This window comes from Papaver somniferum, chromosome 2 (genome assembly GCF_003573695.1).
Source record: "Papaver somniferum cultivar HN1 chromosome 2, ASM357369v1, whole genome shotgun sequence".
Taxonomy (NCBI): Eukaryota; Viridiplantae; Streptophyta; class Magnoliopsida; order Ranunculales; family Papaveraceae; genus Papaver; species Papaver somniferum.
Window position 1 is genome coordinate 5,752,079 of NC_039359.1, and position 21,172 is coordinate 5,773,250.

The 21,172-nt window shown below is 34.3% G+C and overlaps 2 protein-coding genes across 3 annotated transcripts; one reads left to right on the forward strand and one right to left on the reverse strand.

Moving 5' to 3' along the window:
• Positions 1–2,662: 2,662 nt before the first annotated feature.
• On the reverse strand, positions 2,663–3,917 carry LOC113350613. The gene is made up of 2 exons (XM_026594751.1): positions 3,298–3,917; positions 2,663–2,879 (listed from the first exon to the last, which is right to left on the reverse strand). The coding sequence occupies exons 1-2, from the start codon at positions 3,915–3,917 to the stop codon at positions 2,663–2,665; spliced, it is 837 nt and encodes a 278-aa protein (XP_026450536.1).
• An 11,179-nt stretch (positions 3,918–15,096) lies between these two features.
• LOC113346746 (RNA pseudouridine synthase 2, chloroplastic) lies at positions 15,097–18,654 on the forward strand. Of its 2 annotated transcripts, XR_003358613.1 has the most exons (9): positions 15,097–15,474; positions 15,570–15,713; positions 16,263–16,523; positions 16,672–16,874; positions 17,257–17,335; positions 17,651–17,826; positions 17,929–18,025; positions 18,238–18,448; positions 18,480–18,654. XR_003358613.1 is itself a non-coding variant. In XM_026590246.1 (8 exons), the coding sequence occupies exons 1-8, from the start codon at positions 15,130–15,132 to the stop codon at positions 18,253–18,255; spliced, it is 1,323 nt and encodes a 440-aa protein (XP_026446031.1). In that variant the 5' UTR covers positions 15,097–15,129; the 3' UTR covers positions 18,256–18,654. The 2 variants fall into 2 exon arrangements, 1 of the variants encoding a protein (XP_026446031.1); XM_026590246.1 differs by having other exon boundaries at positions 18,238–18,654.
• Positions 18,655–21,172: the final 2,518 nt, after the last annotated feature.

A 21,172-nucleotide genomic window follows, 5' to 3' on the forward strand; every position in this document is an offset into this window, starting at 1 on the left:
CTCTAGGACGGGATTGAGATCTCCCCTTAGACTTCCATCTATATTTGTTGTTGTTGTTCCGATTTGAACTCCTGCCTTTATCTTCTTCCTGCAAACTTAAAGCCGAGCTTGAAGTACTAGAACCATAACCTTATTCTACTCTTCTTTCCTCTTCAACGATCAACCTTTGCTGCACATCATCAAGCTTCAACTTCTCGCTCCATGCAGAATTACTAATAGTTGTCCTTGCAGTCTCCCAACTCTTTGGTAGTGACGACAACAACCGTAAAGCTTGAACTTCATCATCAAAACTAATACTAACAGCCGAGAAATAATCGATTTAAACTTCCCAAGATGTGCTGAAATCGCTTCGCCTTCTTGCATCTTCAGATTGAATAGTTGTTCACACAATATAATCTTCCCCGAGGCTGATGACTTTTGATACAACTTTTCAAGTTTATCCATAAGATCCTTCGTACTAGTTTCCTCTTGTACGTTATCGTAGACTTCTTCCGTTAGACATCTACGTATCACGGCTACACACTTGCGATCAAGAGTTGTCCATTCATCGTCTTTGCGTGCTCCATTTTTCGCAACTCCATCCAATGGATCAGCAATGTCTTTCTCATATAGGTAGTCTTCCATCTGAGACTTCCAAAACGCAAAGTTCTTCCCATTAAAACTTTAACCCTAGCTACCGTACTTTCGTTATTATCACCCGTAACTCCCACTCCAATCGTACTACGTAAACCCTAAATCTCTAACCCGAGCTCTGATACCAGTTGTCAGGATTTTCTTATGGAATCACTGACAACCGCGGAATAACGGATCTTGAGATATTATGATGAATAATAAGTAAACCAAGCTCAAGCAACTATGAAAATACGAGAAAGATAAATCAACTCGCAAGGCACAAGATTTATAGTGGTTCGACCAATACATACAACGTGTATATATTGTCTACGTCCACTTTGAGCCGCACCAACTCAAATCCACTATGAAGAAAAACAATTACGACGTCGTGTGAATTCCAGCAAACCCTTGGTTACACCGCAACAATTACCCGAGACGATAACCTTGTCTCTTGTTCCTCACCAATATGCTCTCACAATGAAACCCTAGCTTTAACCCAAAAAGCTATACAAAAAATCTCTCACCGATCTCTCAATCTTTTTCTACACAATATAATTCTACAAGGCCTAATTACCTATTTATATAGGTTACAAACTTGGCCACCAAGAATTATAACCGGTTTAGGAAACTCCTTTCCTAAAATATCACGGCTAACTTTAGGAAATAATTAATTAGTCTTCAATTAACTAACATTTTTGGCTCTGGATCCTCTCCTACCCGCAATCAACATTTAATGTTCAATCATTCTGGAGAATTTGGATAGGTTAATAATACGGTTCAATTGAGAAATGTATAGTCACTTGTGAACTGTAAAAATATGAAGATACTTAATTAGAATTCAAATAACTTAAACTATACACTGGAACCTGATTTGGAATCATTATAATAGAAATAAGATGAGTTACAACATTATTATCTATTATTAAAAATATGCAACTACATATTGAAACTCTAGTCCAGGAATCTGGACATGTAATATATTTGCAACTCATAAAACTGTGTTTGAATTCATAAAGTTCATAGAAAAACTTTAGTTGATCAGAAATTATGTTTTGTTATTTAGTTGGATCGTTTCTGGGTTAAGTAGTTCACTATGTGAGTTGAAAATATGCTGATTTCCATTGGTTGACATTAAATTATTTTCATTTCATCATTTTACATCACAGTGTGTGAAAGATTAGGCATACCTTTATTAAGTAATCAGCAAACTCCCTGGTAAAGTTTGTTTGAAATCTCCACCCAGCACTATGGTAATTCCTCCAAATGGTTTGATGTTTCTTCTCACGTCTCTTAGAGTTCTGTCCACAGCTTCAATGCAAAATTTATGTTGCATGGCCACCTCATCCCATATTACCAATTTTGTGTTTTGAAAAAGTCCCCCTACATTGATTCATATGGGACATTGCATTTGGATTCCTCTGTAGGATTCAACGGTATCTTGAAAGTGGAATGAACGGTACGTCCACCACTTAGGAGCAGTGCCGCTACACCGCAAGATGCCACCGTCAAAATGATGTTACCTTTTAATCTACATTTTGCCGCCACATTGTTGTATACAAATGTTTTGCCCGTTCCTACACTTCCATTCAGAAAGAAAGTTTTCCCAGCATTGTTTTCCACCGAATCAGTTATCAGGTCGAATGCCTTTTTTTGTTCTACGTTTAATTTCTCTATATTAGAAGACACAGTCATTACACTGACATCGAATTGCATTTGGTGGTTCTACCATTATCAGTCGATTGTCGATGACTTGGCTCCACTCTCCAGTAGGTTTCGGCATTGTATCAAAGTCTTTCAGTTCCTTTCCTCCTTCGTGTAGTATCTTTTCTAATAGATAGAGACCGTAATCTAAAACATGTTCCTCCGTTGGATTTTTAATCCCATAAATTTTGTGTATCATATATGGTAGATCATCGCAGATGTACCTTCCAAGTGTCTCCCATGAAACTTCTGGTCGTGTTGGAGAGCAATGTACCAGTATAATTCCAAGTAGCTGCCGTAGTTGATGACCGGTTTTGATTACGGCTGCTTCTTTCAAGCCTTTTTCCAATTATCCATCATCTTCCAATAAGCCCAGTTCTATATACGCTGGTGTGTGGATCTTATCAGCTTTGTCCAAGAAAATCAGCACGTACATATGGGGAAAGCCTCTCTTTTGAAACTCGATTGTGTATACACGTGCCACCGTGGATCCAAATACTATGTTTTCTTGTATCTCATTCATCAGTGCTTTACGCTTCAACTCAAATACTCTAGATACTAAGGTCCTGTTTGGTATAGTTTTCAAAAACAGTTTTCTGTTTTTAAAAACAGAGAAAACAGAAAACAGGAGAAAACGCGTTTGGTAAGGACATTTTCAGAAAATGTTTTCTATCTGTTTTCTGTTTTTAAAAACAAAAAAATGAAAACAACAAATTATTGTTTTTTGTGTTTTCTCTTTTTTTCTTTTCTTTATTCTTTTCTTCTTTTCAGAACAAAGTAAGAGATGGGGAATGATTGCAAGTGAGTCATGGCTAATATCACTATCTCTTAGACGAATCTTTACATTTGATCTGATTTAGTTGGTTTTCCTTGTTTTCAAAAACAGTTTACCAAACAATTTTTAGAAAATGAAAACAAGGAAAAAAGGGTATGTTTTTAAAACAGTGGAAAACTATTTTTGAAAACTGTTTTTCAAAACTGTACCAAACAGGCCCTAAATCAGGCCTTCCGTGCGGTCGTTGGTTCGGGAACAAAGAACCCCTTATTTCTTCCCAATTGGGATTCGTTGTCATAGTGAGAAAGATATCTGGGTGATGGTTGTACATGGTTATGGACATGGAATCCTGGTATATCTCGTACATATATCGAGGACCACCTGTGAATGAGGATGGTAAGATCAATGGTTGTTCGGCTTCAGCATGATTTTGATTGGAGGCGGCAATCTTGTATATTTTCTTGTAATTTTGAGCACGCAATTTAAGTTGACCATGTTGCATATATACAAGACGATTTTGTTCAGTGGCCGCACATGCGCCGACAACAAATTCTTGAAAAATCATTGCTCCCATAAGAATTGTTGAATAATCCATTTGGGTTAGTCGTTTCTGCATGGATTTTTTGAGTTCAACATTCCAACGAACCATGTCCGGATCCCAACCCAACTCGTTGTATGGGAACAAAAAAACATACTGCAAAGGCAAGTAAGACGGATGACATTCATTAATTCTTTCTAGATAGTGACTTCCTTTCAGGTGCAGCACAATGTCACGTACTCCTGATTTGATGGTCCCATCTCCGAGTAGAATAATAGATACCTCATCCATGGTTGGAAGGTTATATCGCCACATATCTTTTTCGCTCTTGTATTGGAGGGAAATGTTAGAATATATATACCGAGATGAATATCGAGGTTGTCAAGTTCAAGATGAAATGGTCAAGACTCAAGACTCGACATAGCTACAAGAAGATCGACGGATATCAAGTATTGAAGAATATCGACGGAGATCTGATCAACTTTCCAAGAATAAAATATTTTGTGTAATTAGGTGGTTTTCTAGATAAGGAAAATATCTAGTTAATTTCACATATCTTATATTCTAATTAATTAGGATATATTCTAGTTTATTAAGATATATTCTCTAGGAATAAGATAATATCTTAATCAACTCTTTATTCACTATATAAATATAAATAGAGACTCTCAATGTAATTGTAATGATCCCAGTGACATCAAAACTGGTGATCAATAATATTTCACCCTTAGGGGTTTTGTCCGTGGACGTAGGTCGAGTTGACCGAACCACGTTAAATCTTGTCCCATTTCATTTCTCTTGAATCGACGATCCCTTGATACTCATTATTTATTATGGTATCAGAGCGGGGAGATCCGCTCAAACTGCTTCCGCATATCATTTTGATTGATTTTGTTCGGCCTAGAATTTTTGTTTTCTTTCTCGACCACAACTACATTGAGAGTCTCTATTTATATTTATAGAGTGAATAAAGAGTTGATTAAGATATTATCTTATTCCTGGAGAATATATCTTAATAAACTAGAATATATCCTAATTAATTAGAATATAGAAGATATGTGATTAACTAGATATTTTCCTTATCTACAAAACCACCTAATTACACGAGATATTTTATTCTTGGAAAGTTGATCAGATCTCTGTCGGTATTCTTCAATACTTGATATTCGTCGATCTTCTGATAGCTATGTCGAGTCTTGAGTCTTGACCATTTCATCTTGAACTTGACAACCTCGATATTCATTTCGGTATATATATTCTAACAGGAAACATACTAGTCGGCGGTACCTCTTCGAAATTTCATACACCTGCTTATATTTCTTGACGAAAGCATTATTTGAATAAAACTTGTTGTATGATCTTCAGAACCTCCTCATCTAGCATTGGTTTGTCTTGCTTACGTTTACATAACGCGGCTGACGGATCTTAAATGTAAAACTGAGAGTATGTTATGGGATTGTTCTTTTCAGGTAAAGGGTGCTTGTTCGATGACGGAGCTCTCCATGAATGATAAACGATGGTGGGCCTTTCCCTTCAGTTCTCTAGGTTTCAACGTGCACTCTAGACTTGTGAAAGCGTTGGATGAATTGTACCTGTACCGATATAATGGGTCACACATTTAGTTGAACAGAAAAGTTCTTATAAAACAACATGGATGGTTTGTCTATGATTGTGAATATCCCGTAATTCAATGATTCAAAATTTATACCTTCGCATGTATCTCCGGAACAATATTGCTAACCCGTGGGTTCCTTCGTATAACTCTTTTAGCAGTTGAGGTGGTTCTCTCAGGTTGGGTAGTCTTATTTTTCCCTCCAAACAGAGGATCCTTGGGGGATGATTTTGTCAGTCTCTCTTCCATGAAGTGCAAAGCTCCACATTGTTTGCATCTTACATTCATACTTCAGAAAGAATGTCGCACGTTTGAATACAAACCTGAGTTTTTGTTACTGGCACTAGAAACAAAAACAAAGTGTAATACACAAGAATTCCAATTCCATAATAGAATGCTATGTACCTGTTGATGCTCTTCCATGGCCTTGCCTTTTCTTTTAATTTTATAAAATAATTTTTGAACTCTTTTCTTCTTATTTGATTGTGTGAGGTAAAATTCCTATATATTTTTTTGTCTCAATGAGTTACTGGGATTTTTTAAAAATCACTCAGAGAATCCCCCAAAATCAATAAACTTATTAAGAGTCTCCTTAAATCTCTTAAAAAAAAATTCTCTCGATATCTCTAGAAATTCCAGTTGACTAACCCCTGTTAAGGTAGTTATATGGATGAACACCTGGAAGTTTCCAGACATAGAGTCGGTTCGTGACCACGATTTCTTAGAATTTGAGTTAAATTAGGAAACAATTCGCGACTTCAGAGTTAAATAAAACATGGAGTTGCTTTTACCGACAACGGTCTTTCAATTACTTTAAGGGTACTAGTTTCTCACCCGTGCGATGCACGGGTATGTTTCTTGCTTATGAAATATTAGATGTTTGTTTATAAAAAGGGTAACGAATAAATATGATACTCTTTTCACAAATTTAATATCTTAGTGTGCAAAAAGTTAATTAAAAAAAAAAAAAAACTGGAAAAGGCTAAAATGCCGAGCTTGATGATGGCTTCCTTGAATTTTGTACATATATAGCCTCCAACCTTTGTTAACATCATGGACCTGTCGACATCCCGATCGATCACGTAAAACCAAAAATAGAAGTGTCTACTCTAATGAATCTCTTAAATTTTTCTTATTGTTATCCACGGTTTTGACAATACAAAAGCATCTTTTTTGAGCAGATGAGGTTGAACATTACCCTTTGAAAAACGATGTGATGGTTTTCTCCACGGGTAACAAGTCAGAGCATTTTCTAAAATCAGGGCATGTGTTATATGAAGGTCCAAGATCGATCTGCTCAAAAAAAATCTTAGATTATTCTTAAAAATTTCTTAAATTTTTCTTACTGTTGTCCACGATTTTGACAATACATGAGCATCTTTGAGCAGAGGAGGATGAACATCACCCTATGAAAAACGATGTGACAGTTTTCTCTAGAGGCCAGAGCACTGCTCTAAAATCTGGGCATGTTTTATATGTAGGTTCAAGATCGATCTTCTCAAAAAATAAAAAGACACGCCATTCATGATTTCCTAAAGAGGAAAACAAAATGAATGTCTTAATAAAACCTCAATTCACTCGTAAAATACTAATGCTCGACCACTTCAATCTCCACCACCTCACTAGAGTTCGGACTACCCTCAGAGCACTCCTCACCTCACGAAAACAACATTTCCAATGAGTAAAATAATAAATAACAAAAAATATGCATGTAATCATTATCATATGGGTATTCGTTTGTTTCTTATCTCTAGTATCATGCACATACACTTCAAATGGTTTGCTCTTGCTTGTTCGGAAGTCATTGGTAACAACGTAATCACAGGTTTCATGGATCTACCCAAGGTTTGATGCATGAATTATTGAATGAAAAAAATTTGAGAATGATTCCCATAAAAGCATGCATCACATTTGACTAACCATACAAAACCACAAAAAGTTTACAGTAAAAAATACCTCCATTTTCACAATCAAATTATCAAGTCAAAGGAACACTCCACGTTTACAAAAATTAAAGAAACTCTTGTAATTGCGAAATTGCTCTGCATATAGAATTAACATCCACCACTACCATTCGCTTTGTCTGCAAGATTTTTTCTAGGCAACGTGGATTTCGAAATGCATTATTAGACAATTTACAAAACTTCCAGTCTCCACGTCCAAATAATATCCATTTTTATATATAGAATACACAAACATTAAGGTTGTATGTTACAAAAATTTAGGAGAGAAAAAGAAAAATGCATTAACATAACTAAACATAACTAATTAAGATTGCTATCTCAAACATTTCAAATCTGGAACCGAGGATAGGTTTTTCGAGGTACCATCCAATAGGCTCTCTTTAATGCGACAACCAACATGAACACCCGGGAAGTACCTATTAGTACATTATATCATCAAAGTTCTTAAATTGATAGTATAACAACAAATCTCTACTCTAGGAAGATTTTTTCATTAACAAATCTGACACACAAACCTGTACATGGAGTAATATTTTCTCATTAATTTTATAAATCCATTGCAAACCTGCACAAAGAAAAAAAAATTAACATTAGTGTTAAGAAAGAAACACAATAAAACTTGAGAAACTAAAAAACCATATCATGTAACGAAATTCCAAGCACAAAAAAAGGATAGTTAAAGAATTTATGGCACGCTTCAAAGGTTGTTGTCGGGTTAGGTTAGTGGGAAGTAATAACCCAAACTGGGATGTCCTCCCACTATTGAAATCATGATGTAAAACATGAGAGGTATCACCCCCGGTATGGACGTTACATTTTACGACTGAGATATCTGAGTTTCTTCTATACCCACTTTTTACCCCCTAAATTTGTTTATAATGCTGCAGTAACAAATCAAACTGGTAACTTCATGAATAAAAAATATTCAAACCATTCGGCGATACAATTCCATAAAAAGGTTAGATATATACAGAATGTTGTTAGCCTCATAAAAAAAATAAGAACAATTGAACTAATAATGAGAACAATGTGCGTTTATATTAAAATGATGAATACTCTTATTGAACCTGATCCCATGATTGAACTCTAGCTTCTGAACCTGCCATCACCCATAGTTGGCTGTGGGGCCAGCATTGTGGTATTGGAAGATGTTCCCTAAACAGAGAAATTGGATGTTAATAGAACCATTCAGTAAAACTGATCGTTTCTCAATGAACACAAGTTAGTTAACAAATAATTGCTCATCCACATATTAACCTTAATATTTTATGAAGATACTAAACAACGGGGCTCTAATACTATTTCGAAATGATGAGCTTATGTATAAATAGAATTACTTGTTGTTTGAGGAACGAAAGTTTAAATTAAACTCGTGTGACCTTTGTAGTAATATAAACAATGCAAAAATCCTACCTCTGTCGTTAAACACAGTTTCATATCAAAATTAAACGTCTTTCATGGATATACCTTGTGGTTCAGAAGCGTGGAAACAACAATTTTTAAAATCCCTAATTTTTAAAACAACAACTTTCATGGATATACCTGATGACGTTGAAAAACCCTCACCTATAAAGTCGCAAAAAATCGGAATCAGTATACATAAGAACATAGACAGAAAATAGAAGAAACCCAAAAATCAAACAGAGTAGAGTAAAAAACCCCAATTTTTTTTCTGCTAGAGAAAAGGAAGCATCCCCAATATCAGACGCGGTGTCATTTTACAATTTTGGTACCTACAAAATAAACACAATAGACGGGATTAGACATTCTAAGAAAAATAAAAACCAACAAAATCCTATAAAATAAAATCAATGGGAAATAATAGGGTATTGCTTTACCGATATAAATAAACACAATTTTCTTTTGGAAATGATATTAACTAACATCTAAAATATCCATATTTTTGGCACGAGTTTCCCTGTATATATTTTTGAGCATCTCAATAATTTATTTTATTTATTTTCTATTTGGTAATAAGTATATTTTTATTTTTTTTACATATCAAAAAATATTAATAATCTTTTTTTCTAAATTTAGTAATCTCTTTTTCTTAGTTTAGTAATTATTACCTCTTTAATTGTAAGTTTTCATGTTGGATCCTCTTTCTCGATTGATTTGAGTACTGAGTTAACCAAGGAATTAATATTTTCTTGGTCGTCTAAAATTTAGAAGCTTGAATTTGGGAAAAACATCCTCATATAAGAAACATGGTCAATTACTACAACTAAGCTGATATGGAGATTTACCTTGATGAGTGACGCATGTTCTTAAGCGCCACGAAGCTACCAAAAAGACTAAAAGAGGAAATAAACATAGGACAATCGCATGAACACAATGAAAAAAAAAGACAGAAATTGAAAACAATATTAACACAACAGTAATAGTTTTAGTATAAACACGATTATATGTAATAAAAGTGAAAAAGAATGTTCACATGAATGAATTATGTACGAGTTGATATTGCTTGACTTAAAATAGCTACAACAGGTGCAGATCATGGATCAGTTGAATTATACCTTGATATTGCTTGACTGATGCTCGATTTAAATAGCTACCGCAGGTGCATGATCAATACCTGCAAACAACCAATGAAAGTAGATCGAACAGAAAACCAAAATCGCATCGCAAGAAAAATAAAAATCCAACAAATCCTAACAATCTGGCTCAATACCTAGAAACCGTAGCAGTCGAGTTTTGACATTTGCACGAATGTTTTATATAGACACCAAATCCATAGATTCCATGGAAAAAAAAAGGACTTCCTTATGGTAATAGCATTATAATATTTTTCTTTTTTTTTTGCTAGAAAAAATGGTAATCGCATTAATCAATACCTAAAAATCTGCGGTTTTCTTTTTGGTAAGCGTATTTATTATGTTCAAAGCATGTTAAGTATCTTTTCATGCAATCTAGGAATAAAATTAATATTTATGGAATTAGGAATATCGAGAATATTGAATATGGAAAAATATCTATAGCTTTCTATTTTTGGACGACAGTCATAAATATATTGAACATTTTGTAGGAAAAGAATTTTTTTTGTTCTCTCATTTTTTATGAAATGAACATAATTAAGTATACTTTTACCTAATTAAAAACTCTTATTTTGGATACAGTTTGTTTTAAAATTTATAAAAATAATATTTTCTGGCCAATATAACTATGTTTTGAGTCAAAAATAAAATAAAATTTCTTTATTTCCCAAAAAAAAAACTACACGTCTAGTTTTAGAAATAAAAATAAAAAGTATACAATGAATAATATTAAGAAAATATTAAAGAAAACCATTCATTCTTGTTTATTCCACCTATTTTTATTTAATTTCTGGTTCTTAATGTTTGATTCGATTTCTTGTTCTTAATGTTCTATTTAAACGCTCCAGATTTTGTACTAACGATTTTGTATTTTTACTATTGGACAAGATTGATAATTAACTTATTCGCAAAAGAGGAAGAATTGATTCTTCAGTATACAGGTATTTGGATTTTAAATCCCAATTATTCTTCTGAATTTGATCAAAGATTTTTTAGATTGTAATAATGCAATTGCAGCCAGTCATTTATTTTTTTAATTTTATTAGTGACATTGTAGTTATTGGGGTTGATTTTAGTAGATTAGAATTATAATTAAGATTACTTTTTTATCCGTAAAAAATGTAATGGGACATTGAATTATTTTCTATAATTTTATTTATCGATATAATTTTTTTGATGAGATGATGATGAACAATTAATAATCAGACGTGATTTTTTTTGTGAATTTTGATTTATATAATTAACCTTTAAATTAGGATTAAATGTATGCAAAACAATTTTTTAATATATTTTTGGCCATATTGTGAAATTTTATGATTGTTTTAGGTAATTTTTTTTTATTCTATGTGATTCGTTGTAGATTATAATATTACCAAAAATAAAATATGGTGGGGCCAGAATCAACCAAAAGCTCCGGTTAACCACTTCGCTTAAAAAAACTCTGTTTTTATATAGAAAATTCTCCGCACACGTAGACTATTTATATCTCAAGAAAACTTTGAAGATCATAGTATTATGCATTACTTTTTCTTAAAAATAAATAGGAAAGACATGTCACACAGCAGAACTATTTGGGATTAATAAAACACTTGTTTATTTAAATCCTCATCTTACAGGATTTTTAAAGATGATGAGGATTATAGTTTGTTTGCTTAGAGAGCATCAAAATGAGTACTTTCATACTCACTATTTGAGACTCTTCCGCGTTTCGATTTAACTCTACTTGTGTGTTGACCTTTTGTTTTCGATAAGTTATCATAAAACTCATTATCGTCATGAAGAGATATAAAGTTGGAATCTTTACCTGAGTTCTCCTGCCTTTGGAAAGCATGAGATAACTCGTCTATGAAATCATTACAGCTTGCAATCAGCAAGCTCATGTTTTCCAGTTGAACAATCCCTTTAACTAGTAAGTCATTACCCAAAGTGTGTTCTTGTTGGAACCCAAGTCTGTGAGGAGTTCTTCAGGTTTTTCACAAAAAAAATTCCAAATCCCTTGCTCTTTGTTGGATTTGATGAGTAACCCGTACTAGCATTCCTAGAAGGTGCCTTTATTCGAGATCCAGTATCCTTCGTTTCAAAACACAAAGGCTTTGACTTTTGAATGTCAGTAACTTCCTTTAAGATGAGATTCAAGGTATCGTAAAGAGACTCATGTTTTCCAATTAAGCTTACACTTTCTCCGAACATGTCCTTTTGTATTACAGTTGAAAGAGATTGAACGCAATTACTCGCCCGTATAATATTTGATTTTAACTTTCCTTTCCTTAAAACCATAACAATTGAAGATAATGTATTTGGATTTATAATGGTAGATACAATCAACTCTAACCAATCATAATTCTCGTTAATACCAGAACCAACGTCATAATATCATCTCTTCCAAAATTCTTAACTCTAATTAAAATCATTAGCAACACCACCTTTGTTATTTGTATAACACCAACAAGAACAGTACAAATCCGTCATTACCAAAAACTTATGATTCTCGGTGGAATCTTGAGCGAATTCATATAAATAACATAAGCACTTTTATTTTGAAGCATCTGACATAAGCATCCTTATGAAGTATCCATGTGGAAATACAACTCCATATTTGTTAATTGACGAGGAAAGTGATGATGTGGAAGTTGAAAAATAAAATTGTACTTATAAAGTCACCTTTACGTAACTAAGTTACAATAGTTGCGAAGATATTAAATAGTATTTTAATTGCTTAACAAAACAATAACACGGAATTTTTTCTAATGTTAGCAAAATATCATGATAAAATTCAATGTGACACCATTTTCACGAAAAACCATGTTACAATTGAATTATTCTTTACTAAATTAGCATAAACATAAAACCGTTTTATATAAACTAGAGACTTATTAATTTATATATTACAAAGAAGTTATATAAATTTTTTTTAAAATTTACTAATTTAGCACGTTGTCCACTACTCGCGACCACTAAAAGTATTATTTTAGAGTGATTAATAAAATAAATTATCATCAGATTAATTTATAGGGGTTATACAGTAAAAAAATAAATTACAGTATAACCCTTATAAAATAATAACGTCCGGACCGACAAAATTTATCAATTTACCGCGGTATTAAATTACTGATAAGATAATAAGTATTAATTTACCAAAACACTGTGTAATACATGTCACCGAACACTACATTAAAGGTTCAACTTTTGTGACACATGGAGCTTTCAAGCTGCATTATAGTCGTCGATTTTATCGTAATCTTTTGGAGGGTTATGAATAGGGTCGGCCCTCAGAAGGTCAACGAAGGTTAACTTCGGGGCAACACAGAACAAGGGAGTAGCAAACTTAGTTTTTTGTCTAAGGTGGTTTTGTGTTAAAAACCAAAATAAAGAATTAAATCATGATAACAAATAAAAAAAGAGGATATATTTTTATGAGATTTAGGGGCAAATAGTAAATAAGGAGTTAGTTTAATGATATATTAGATTAATTTAGTGCACTTGAATCGCAATTGTTTGGTCAAAACCTAGGTTTACATGGCGTATAATCTTGTCGACATTAATGGTAATGATCATTTGGTGATTATTTATTATTAGGAAAGTCATTTATGCAGAAAAATCCATCATTTGGGGATTATATAATTAAATGGATTGTGTAAATCTTGGTGATTCTTTTGAGATTTTAGCAAGCTTTTAATTAAGTGCATGATCATTTTGGTGATTCTTTGTTCTATCAACTAGGAAAGTCATTTATGCGAAAAATGTGAATCGATTCTCTAGGCTAGTAGTTCACAGCATGAACAAATGATGCATTGTTTGCAAATCTTATGGTTAGATCTACATTGCGCTTTTATTGATAATAATCAGACTTGTAGTAGAAGATAATCCTACTTGTAATTTGATAACGACGGCAGGGATTATTGGGATGGGGCAACAACTTTAACCCTGCTTCGGGGCAGCGAAATCTCAGGGCCGACCATGGTTATGAACTAGGAGAGTCAAATCCTGATAAGATTAATGTTTAGATGAGATGAATCATGTCGTATTAGCTTGGAAAATAGATGTTCGTTCAATGGATGACACTGCGTTAGATAATGAAGGCACTAGAGAACTACAAAATTTAATCAAATGATTGAATTATCCTAATTGAATGGGCATTGAATACCTTTTGAACTACCCTCAAAAGAATATTATTTCGTATTTTTAACTTACGAGAAAATAATTATGTGGAAGCCGAATATGAAATTGTAGTAATGGAGTCACCTTCACATACAAAAGTAAAGATGTGAAAATGTTTAATAGTTTATAATTGCATCACCAAATGACAACACCAAAAACTCTTCTAATGTTAAGAAAAATCCAAGATGATATTCAATGTGACTTCAATTTCAAAAAATATCAGGTCACAGTTGAATCATTCTTTACCAAATTAAAATAAATATAAAATTAATTTTATATAAACTAGAAACTTATTAATTTATAATATCGTAAGAGATTTTTATAAATTTATATTTTAATTTTCTTTTCGATAAAAAGTATTTTACAAGAAATTAGTTGGAAACCTAACAAGCTGAACTCCAACATCGTACTATTATATTAGTTGAATAGGTTGTCGTGCTAGCCCACAAACGGGCCTCATGAGCAACTAGACAAGAAATCCGAAGTGGATAAGGGGGCAAACTAACTCGACCTTCCATGTCAATTATGTAGTACTACGTCATCGGAGACTCGAACCTGCTGGGACCTCTTAGAGCACATCAAACTTCCAAGGAACGAGGATGACCAACCGATCTAGCTATCGTTTTTTTACAAATTAATCGAGATTCAAGGCCAACATGTTTTTATTAAGGGTTTTGTTATCTTGTGCACCCATGCACAAAATAACACCCAATCATTGCATTGGGAAAATGCAAAAATAATCCGAAAAGTCTTGGCAGACCGAGAGAAAAACTACACAAAAAAATCGCCCCTCACAAACCAACCCCTACACGTCTCCCGAGGGGCGGGGCCCAGAAAAAAAACAACAAATATGAGAGGCGGTTTTTACCTGGTTAGTTTTCTCGTTCTGTAGAGAAGCACTGTTTAAAAAATAGGAGAGATGGTTTCAACTTGCATTGAAACTGCAAATGAAGTTTTGCATTCTCCAATGCAAGTTGAAACCATCTCTATTATTTTTTAGATTATTTTTGTATTTTTCCAATATAATGATTGGATGTTATCTTGTGCATGTGTGCACAAGATAACAAAACCCTTTTATTAATTTATCACGGATCAACTTATAAGGGTTCTGTCGTAGATATGGAACCAGATTGACTAATACCGGTTCGAGCATTTGTATATACTTCATTTCGTGTGAGAAAGTGAGAACTTCTATCCAGAAACAGAATTTTTAGAAGACAGTCGGAGAGCGAAGGATGTTTTCACTCTCGTATTCTTCAGCTCCATCCTCAGCTAGAACAATCTGTAACTCAAATTATCTATCTTTCCTTCAAAGAAGAAAACCTAGCATTTCTAGGGTTTTTAGTATCATTAGTTCTTGTCCAATAGTTGATTTAGTAACTGACGAATCTACCGAAGAAGACCATTTTGTTAGTAAGAGTGGAAACTATGCTGGTGCTAAGTTAGAAGAGATAAATGGTGGTGAGAAATTAAGACTTGATACTTGGATTTCTTCTCGGATGTCTGGTGTTAGTAGAGCTCGCGTTCAGTCTAGTATTAAATCTGGTCTCGTTAAAGTTAATGGCCGAGTTGTTAATAAGGTAAGCAAATTGCGATTATGTATACAGCCTTATTGTAAGTAAGTTTAAATGCGGCAGTAGCTAAATTGGTTGATTTGTTTTCATTTGTTAATTAGGTTTCACATGTCATTAGAGCTGGAGATAAGGTTAATTGCACAATATCAGAGATGCAACCACTTCGAGCTGAACCAGAAGATATACCACTAAATATAGTTTTTGAGGATGATCATGTCCTTGTTGTCAACAAACCTGCACATATGGTAATCACTATTCCATTAGTTGCATAACTTATTCTTCCTATTTTTTAAGCTTGTCTTTGTATTGTTGGAACATTTTAAAATATCATGAAGTAGGTTAAAAGTTTTGTTCTTCCCGTGGATGTTATTGTTCCACAGACATAGAGTAGAGATCCTATACCATTTTTAATCAATAATGTAGATTAGAAAAGGGTTTGTTGTTCCCTTCACAAAACATTGAAGTTAGAATATGCAACCTAGAGTACATATGAACTTGTAAATGGTTTGAAACTTGTATCTGGATGTCTTGGTCCTTCTCTCTCTCCTTAAGATTGAGATCCAGACCTTATACGTACATGGTAAGAATCCAGATTATGATTGGTTGAGGAAAGCATCCATCTTTGTCTTTGTTGAGAACTTGAGATGTCATTTTTTTATTGACACATTCTTGAGATGGCTCTTGCGCTTTATTCTGACATTTTTAGGAATATTCGAATGAAGTATTTAATTTATCTATTGGTTTGTTCATTGTAGAAAATCGTCTGACTTTTCTTCAGTTTTTTGTAATTTTAGGTTGTTCATCCTGCACCTGGCAACCGTACTGGTACACTTGTAAGTGGCATCCTTCATCATTGTAGACTTCCGACAGTTGCTTTACCAGATAATGACGTATTCTCTGAGACAGAGGATATATCCGATGAGGAGTTGGAAGGCTTTTATTCCGATCAAAATTCTAGTGAAGACTTAAATTCTAGGTCATCAGCGGCTTTAATTCGTCCAGGAATAGTGCACAGACTAGACAAAGGAACCAGTGGATTACTTGTTGTTGCAAAGGTTAATATGTCATGTTACTTTTTAACTTTAAAACATGGAATTTACATTTTGTTCATCTGATGCTCCAATTTGAGTGCTTCATTTAAATAGCTGCTAGGCTAATCCACGAGTTTGCAACTCATCTTCAACAGTATTCTCTTGATGGCAGGATGAGCATTCTCATGCGCACCTATCAGAACAATTCAAGCTACATACCATCCATAGAGTGTACGTCAGCCTCACCAATGGTGTTCCATCCCCAGCTTCTGGCCGTGTTGATATTGCAATAGGGCGTGATACAAACAATCGGCTTCGTATGACTGCCGTGAATGGATCCAACAACACTAAACAGGCCCGTAATGCTGCCAGTAGGTGATTCATACTACACGAGTATTACAAGAAATTGCATTTTTTCCTATTTCAAAAAAGGAATCGAGCAAATATAATTTTCTGGTATAATTCTCTTATGGGAGCATATTTTCCTTTATCCCTTTGAATTTTATTTGAAAACATGCTTATCAAGCATGGAGGAAGGAATTGACCTAGTTAGGGATGGGTACACCTACTCTACACATTCTAGTCTAGGATAAGTCTTTAAAATTTTAAAACGTCAGTACCTTGTCGGATTTCACAGGGTTTAGTGAAAGACCCACATGATGTTGTACTGGTTCTACTGGGAGATAGGGGCATTTATCTTCAAAATATTAATAAGTTTTTATGATTTGATTTATCACACTATTTCGAATGAAATCAGGTACCGGGTAATTGAAGTTCTTGCTGGCGGTGCTTCTGCAATGGTTGAGTGGAGATTAGAAACTGGACGCACTCACCAGGTACTTCAATGTTCTATGATATTAGCGTGCCAATGGAATTTCTGTTTTCTCCTTAACATCGTCAATTAAAGAAAATGATAAACTTTTTGGATTTTGTTTTCGGGTTACTGCTACTTTTCTAGGTTTCTGTTTTACCTATGCTCAAGGCTAGGGTTATCAGAAAACTTCCTGACCTCTTTGCTGAAAGGACTTCATAACCTATAGGATTTATGTTCTGCATCAGAATGGAAATTATGTATTACTCCCTCGCGCTGCTAATTTGGACAGAATGGAAATTATGTATTACTCACTCTCACTGATAATTTGGACGTGTAGATTCGTGCGCATGCAAAGTATCTGGGATATCCTCTATTAGGTGATGAAGTGTATGGAGGAACCAAGGGGATGGCTCTGTCACTGCTTAGACATAAAGCCCCATCAAACAGGCACAATTACCTTCCAGAACTGGTTGATAAATTTCAGAGGCCTTGCCTCCATGCGTATGCTTTAGGGTATGAGTGTTAAATGCAAGCTCCTGGAACTATTCAATGACGGCAAGTTCTCTATATATCTTATGTGGTTATTGTTGCTGTCTCACTCTTTGTCGTTTGTAGGTTTAAACATCCACACACTGGAAAGGATATGAAGTTCTCGTGCCCACCACCTGCTGACTTCACTGAGATTTTGAGTCTGCTTCAAAATATTGAAAAGGTAATTTTTCTAGAATTGAAACTTTCCGTGTTTGCAAAATTGCAACCCAAGTTGCATCAGCTAATATGAACAGTAAGTAAACCGTGAAAGGTGTTTCCACTTGAGTGATTTCTCTGTTTACATTGGAAAAAGTGAACGTTGGGATTTATGTCTCTGGCCTTCCTATTTAAACCAAATGTTGACAGTTGGATATGAATATGTTTGTACTGCAGCTTTCATTCAAGAAATAGTTCTCGCTGCTAGCGACCAGATAAGTAAAAGCTATTGATATCAGAAAGCGGACTGGCCAAATGCTTGTGCAAAACTGGAATTTTATGGCATACAGTGGTACAATTCAACTCAACCCAACCATATGTAGCCACAGCAGGGTGTCCGGGCAAAGTATAATTTCCTGAAACATGATGACACATGTTTGCACGAAAAAGATGGTATCTAACTTTTTTGTACTGATGATTGTGTGGTAGCATCTGTTAGATTTGGCTATTATATTTTCTGCAATAATTTGTTAATTATTTTTGTTTATCATTTTAGCATTATGTAATTAGCATGTTAAGTCTAATGTCGTTTATTAATACAACATACAATGAATTACTCGAAACAATGAGCATTGCCACAATTTTCTGCATGCATCTCAAGGTGTCAAGAATCTTGGAAGTTGAACAAAGAGGACTCAAATGATGCCAATGGGAGATGAATGTGGTCACAGTCACACAGGTCAAGGCTATAACCACAATTATGGACATGATAACCGCAACGAATAATATTCAGTGGCATCAGCTTGATGCCAGGAAAAAAAATCACCTTGGGTTCTTTTATTTGTTCTCATTTATAAACGATCACTTTAGGTTGTTCTCATAGTCAATTAAGTTTCGCCGAACACAGAACTTGACCACTTCCTTGAAAAGAATGATCTTACCTGACATGAGGATAACTGGAACTACCATGAGAGCAAGTTCCTTGCAAAAATTGTAGGGATAGAATGTCGCACATGTATATGCGAGCAGAGGACAGCCAGGTGAGTGCGAAAGACATCGCATGAATCAAGATAGAGTGACGAACTGAATGATGTCAGCTTAGTCACAAGTAAAGTATGAAGAATTTGTGCGAAGTCTATGGAGTCTGTGAATATAGCTAATGTACATGTGCGATAACAACGCACAGAGATTCCGAAAATAAAGGATCTCTTAGCTGTCATCCATTATGTAATATCCTATATAAAGAGTAGATGGTTCGAGTAGAAGAGAGTTCTTTTTAGGATCCTTGGTCAAGAAATTAGGAAAGAGAAAGTCTGTGTAAAAGAAACTTAGGGTTTCGTATCTTCTTGTAATTGATCTTAAGATCTTGATATAATAAAAAGATAATTTCTACCATGATCACTTAATAATTCATAGATTCTTATATTTGTGTGGTTGTGGGATTTCCTGCAACTACATTTGCCGCTAGAAGACAACTCGGAGTGATAAATCCTTGTGGTGATTTTATTTTGAAATTGATATCCAAACTGTTAGATTTAGAAATGAAGAAAAATAATAAGATCTATGATGAATTCACGGATTATGAAAATACAAGGTAGAGGAAGATATATACAATGTAATTCCACAACCAAAGAACTAACCTCCGATATGAACTTTCAAAGGAGAATAACATGAAGAATTCATAAACGAGATCATGAAGGAAAGAAAGTGGAGACGGTGGAGAAAGAATCTCCACTAAAAGAATGGGAAAAAACGGAGATAACGTTTGCAGCAGACGAAATTTCAGAAGAAAATCTGCAGCGCATAGATCCATTGGTGATTACATTAACGGTTGAACGAAAGAACATTGTAGGGAAAATAAGAAATCTGAAGAATGGGCGATTAATAGAACATTGATAGATACAGGTAGTGCAGTCGATATTTTATTTTATCGCACATTCAAAGCAATGGGATACAAAGATGAAGAAATGACGCATCCAACTTACAATATACACGGATTCAATAAAGCAGTTACAAAACCAAACAGAGAGATTGTACTGAGAATATTACTAGGAGAAATAGACACAAATGTGACCTTATGTGTGGTTGACATAGATTCACCATATAATATGTTGCTAGGAAGACCGTGGGTGCACGCGATAAAAGCTGTAGCATCAACATTACATCAATGCATAAGGTTTCCCATTCCAAGTGGAATAGGTGAGATTAACGGAGATGTTGCAGGTGCGAAGCATTGTAATGAAGTGGATGTAAAGAGTTATGAAGGCCGTGCGAGGAAAAGAAAAGATCGTTGGAGAAAGGCAAGAGAATTAAAGAAAGAAGAAGAATTTTGCATACACATGATCAGAGTGAAATAGGGAAAAGAATTCCAAGCGAAATACCAGATGAGGAAGATGAACCAATTCGAGAGATAAAAGAACCAACACCAATGGGAGATCCAAAACCAAATTTCACCGCGGCAGAACCAACAAAAGAAATAAATGTTGATACAAAATAAGAGCTAATAATATTAAAATTGGAACAAAGATGGGAAAAGAAGAAGAAGAAAAAACAATAAACATTTTACGAGAATAAAATGATGTCTTCGCATGGAAAATGGAAGAAATGCCAGGAATAGATCCATCTGTGCATATCATAGATTGGATATTAAGAAGAACGCAAAACCATTCAAACAAAGAATCAGAAAGATAGCAACAACATATCATCAACAAATAGAAACATAATTACAAAAAATGTTACAAGTAGGGATCATAAAGCCAGCAGAATACCCGGAGTGGATAACAAATATGATGGTCGTGCCAAAAAAGAACAAAGGAATACGGATCTGTATATATTTCACTGATTTAAATAAAGCATGCCCGAAAGACAGTTTTCCGTTACCGTATATCCCACAAATGGTAGAATCAGCATCAGGAAATGATAAGGTTTCATTATTGGATGGATATAAAGATGTTTGAGGGTGAAAACAGTTTCTGCTGGTTTCGGTAATTTCGTGTGATGTGGGTGAGAAACAAGTCTAAACCCTAAACAATGTACTGCAAGGGAGTACTTTAGGTTCGAGAGATCAATCTGTACAAGTCCGGCCCAAACCAAGAAATGGTCGTTCCATACTTGCTTCGGTCACAAAGTGGATGAGAAGGGTTGGTTTTGGGGAGGGAAGCGAAGAGAGTAT

What these genes read in the sequence shown, in the direction of transcription:
- LOC113350613 (XM_026594751.1), bottom strand. Translation starts at nt 3,917, where the DNA reads ATGGATGAGGTATCTATTATTCTACTCGGAGATGGGACCATCAAATCA. An exon ending in CCTGATTTAGGGCCTGTTTG is followed by an intron (nt 2,880 to 3,297) that starts GTACAGTTTTGA and finishes TATACCAAACAG; the next exon opens with GACCTTAGTATCTAGAGTAT.
- LOC113346746 (XM_026590246.1), top strand. Translation starts at nt 15,130, where the DNA reads ATGTTTTCACTCTCGTATTCTTCAGCTCCATCCTCAGCTAGAACAATC. An exon ending in ATGGCCGAGTTGTTAATAAG is followed by an intron (nt 15,475 to 15,569) that starts GTAAGCAAATTG and finishes TTTGTTAATTAG; the next exon opens with GTTTCACATGTCATTAGAGC. An exon ending in CTCCATGCGTATGCTTTAGG is followed by an intron (nt 17,827 to 17,928) that starts GTATGAGTGTTA and finishes TGTCGTTTGTAG; the next exon opens with GTTTAAACATCCACACACTG.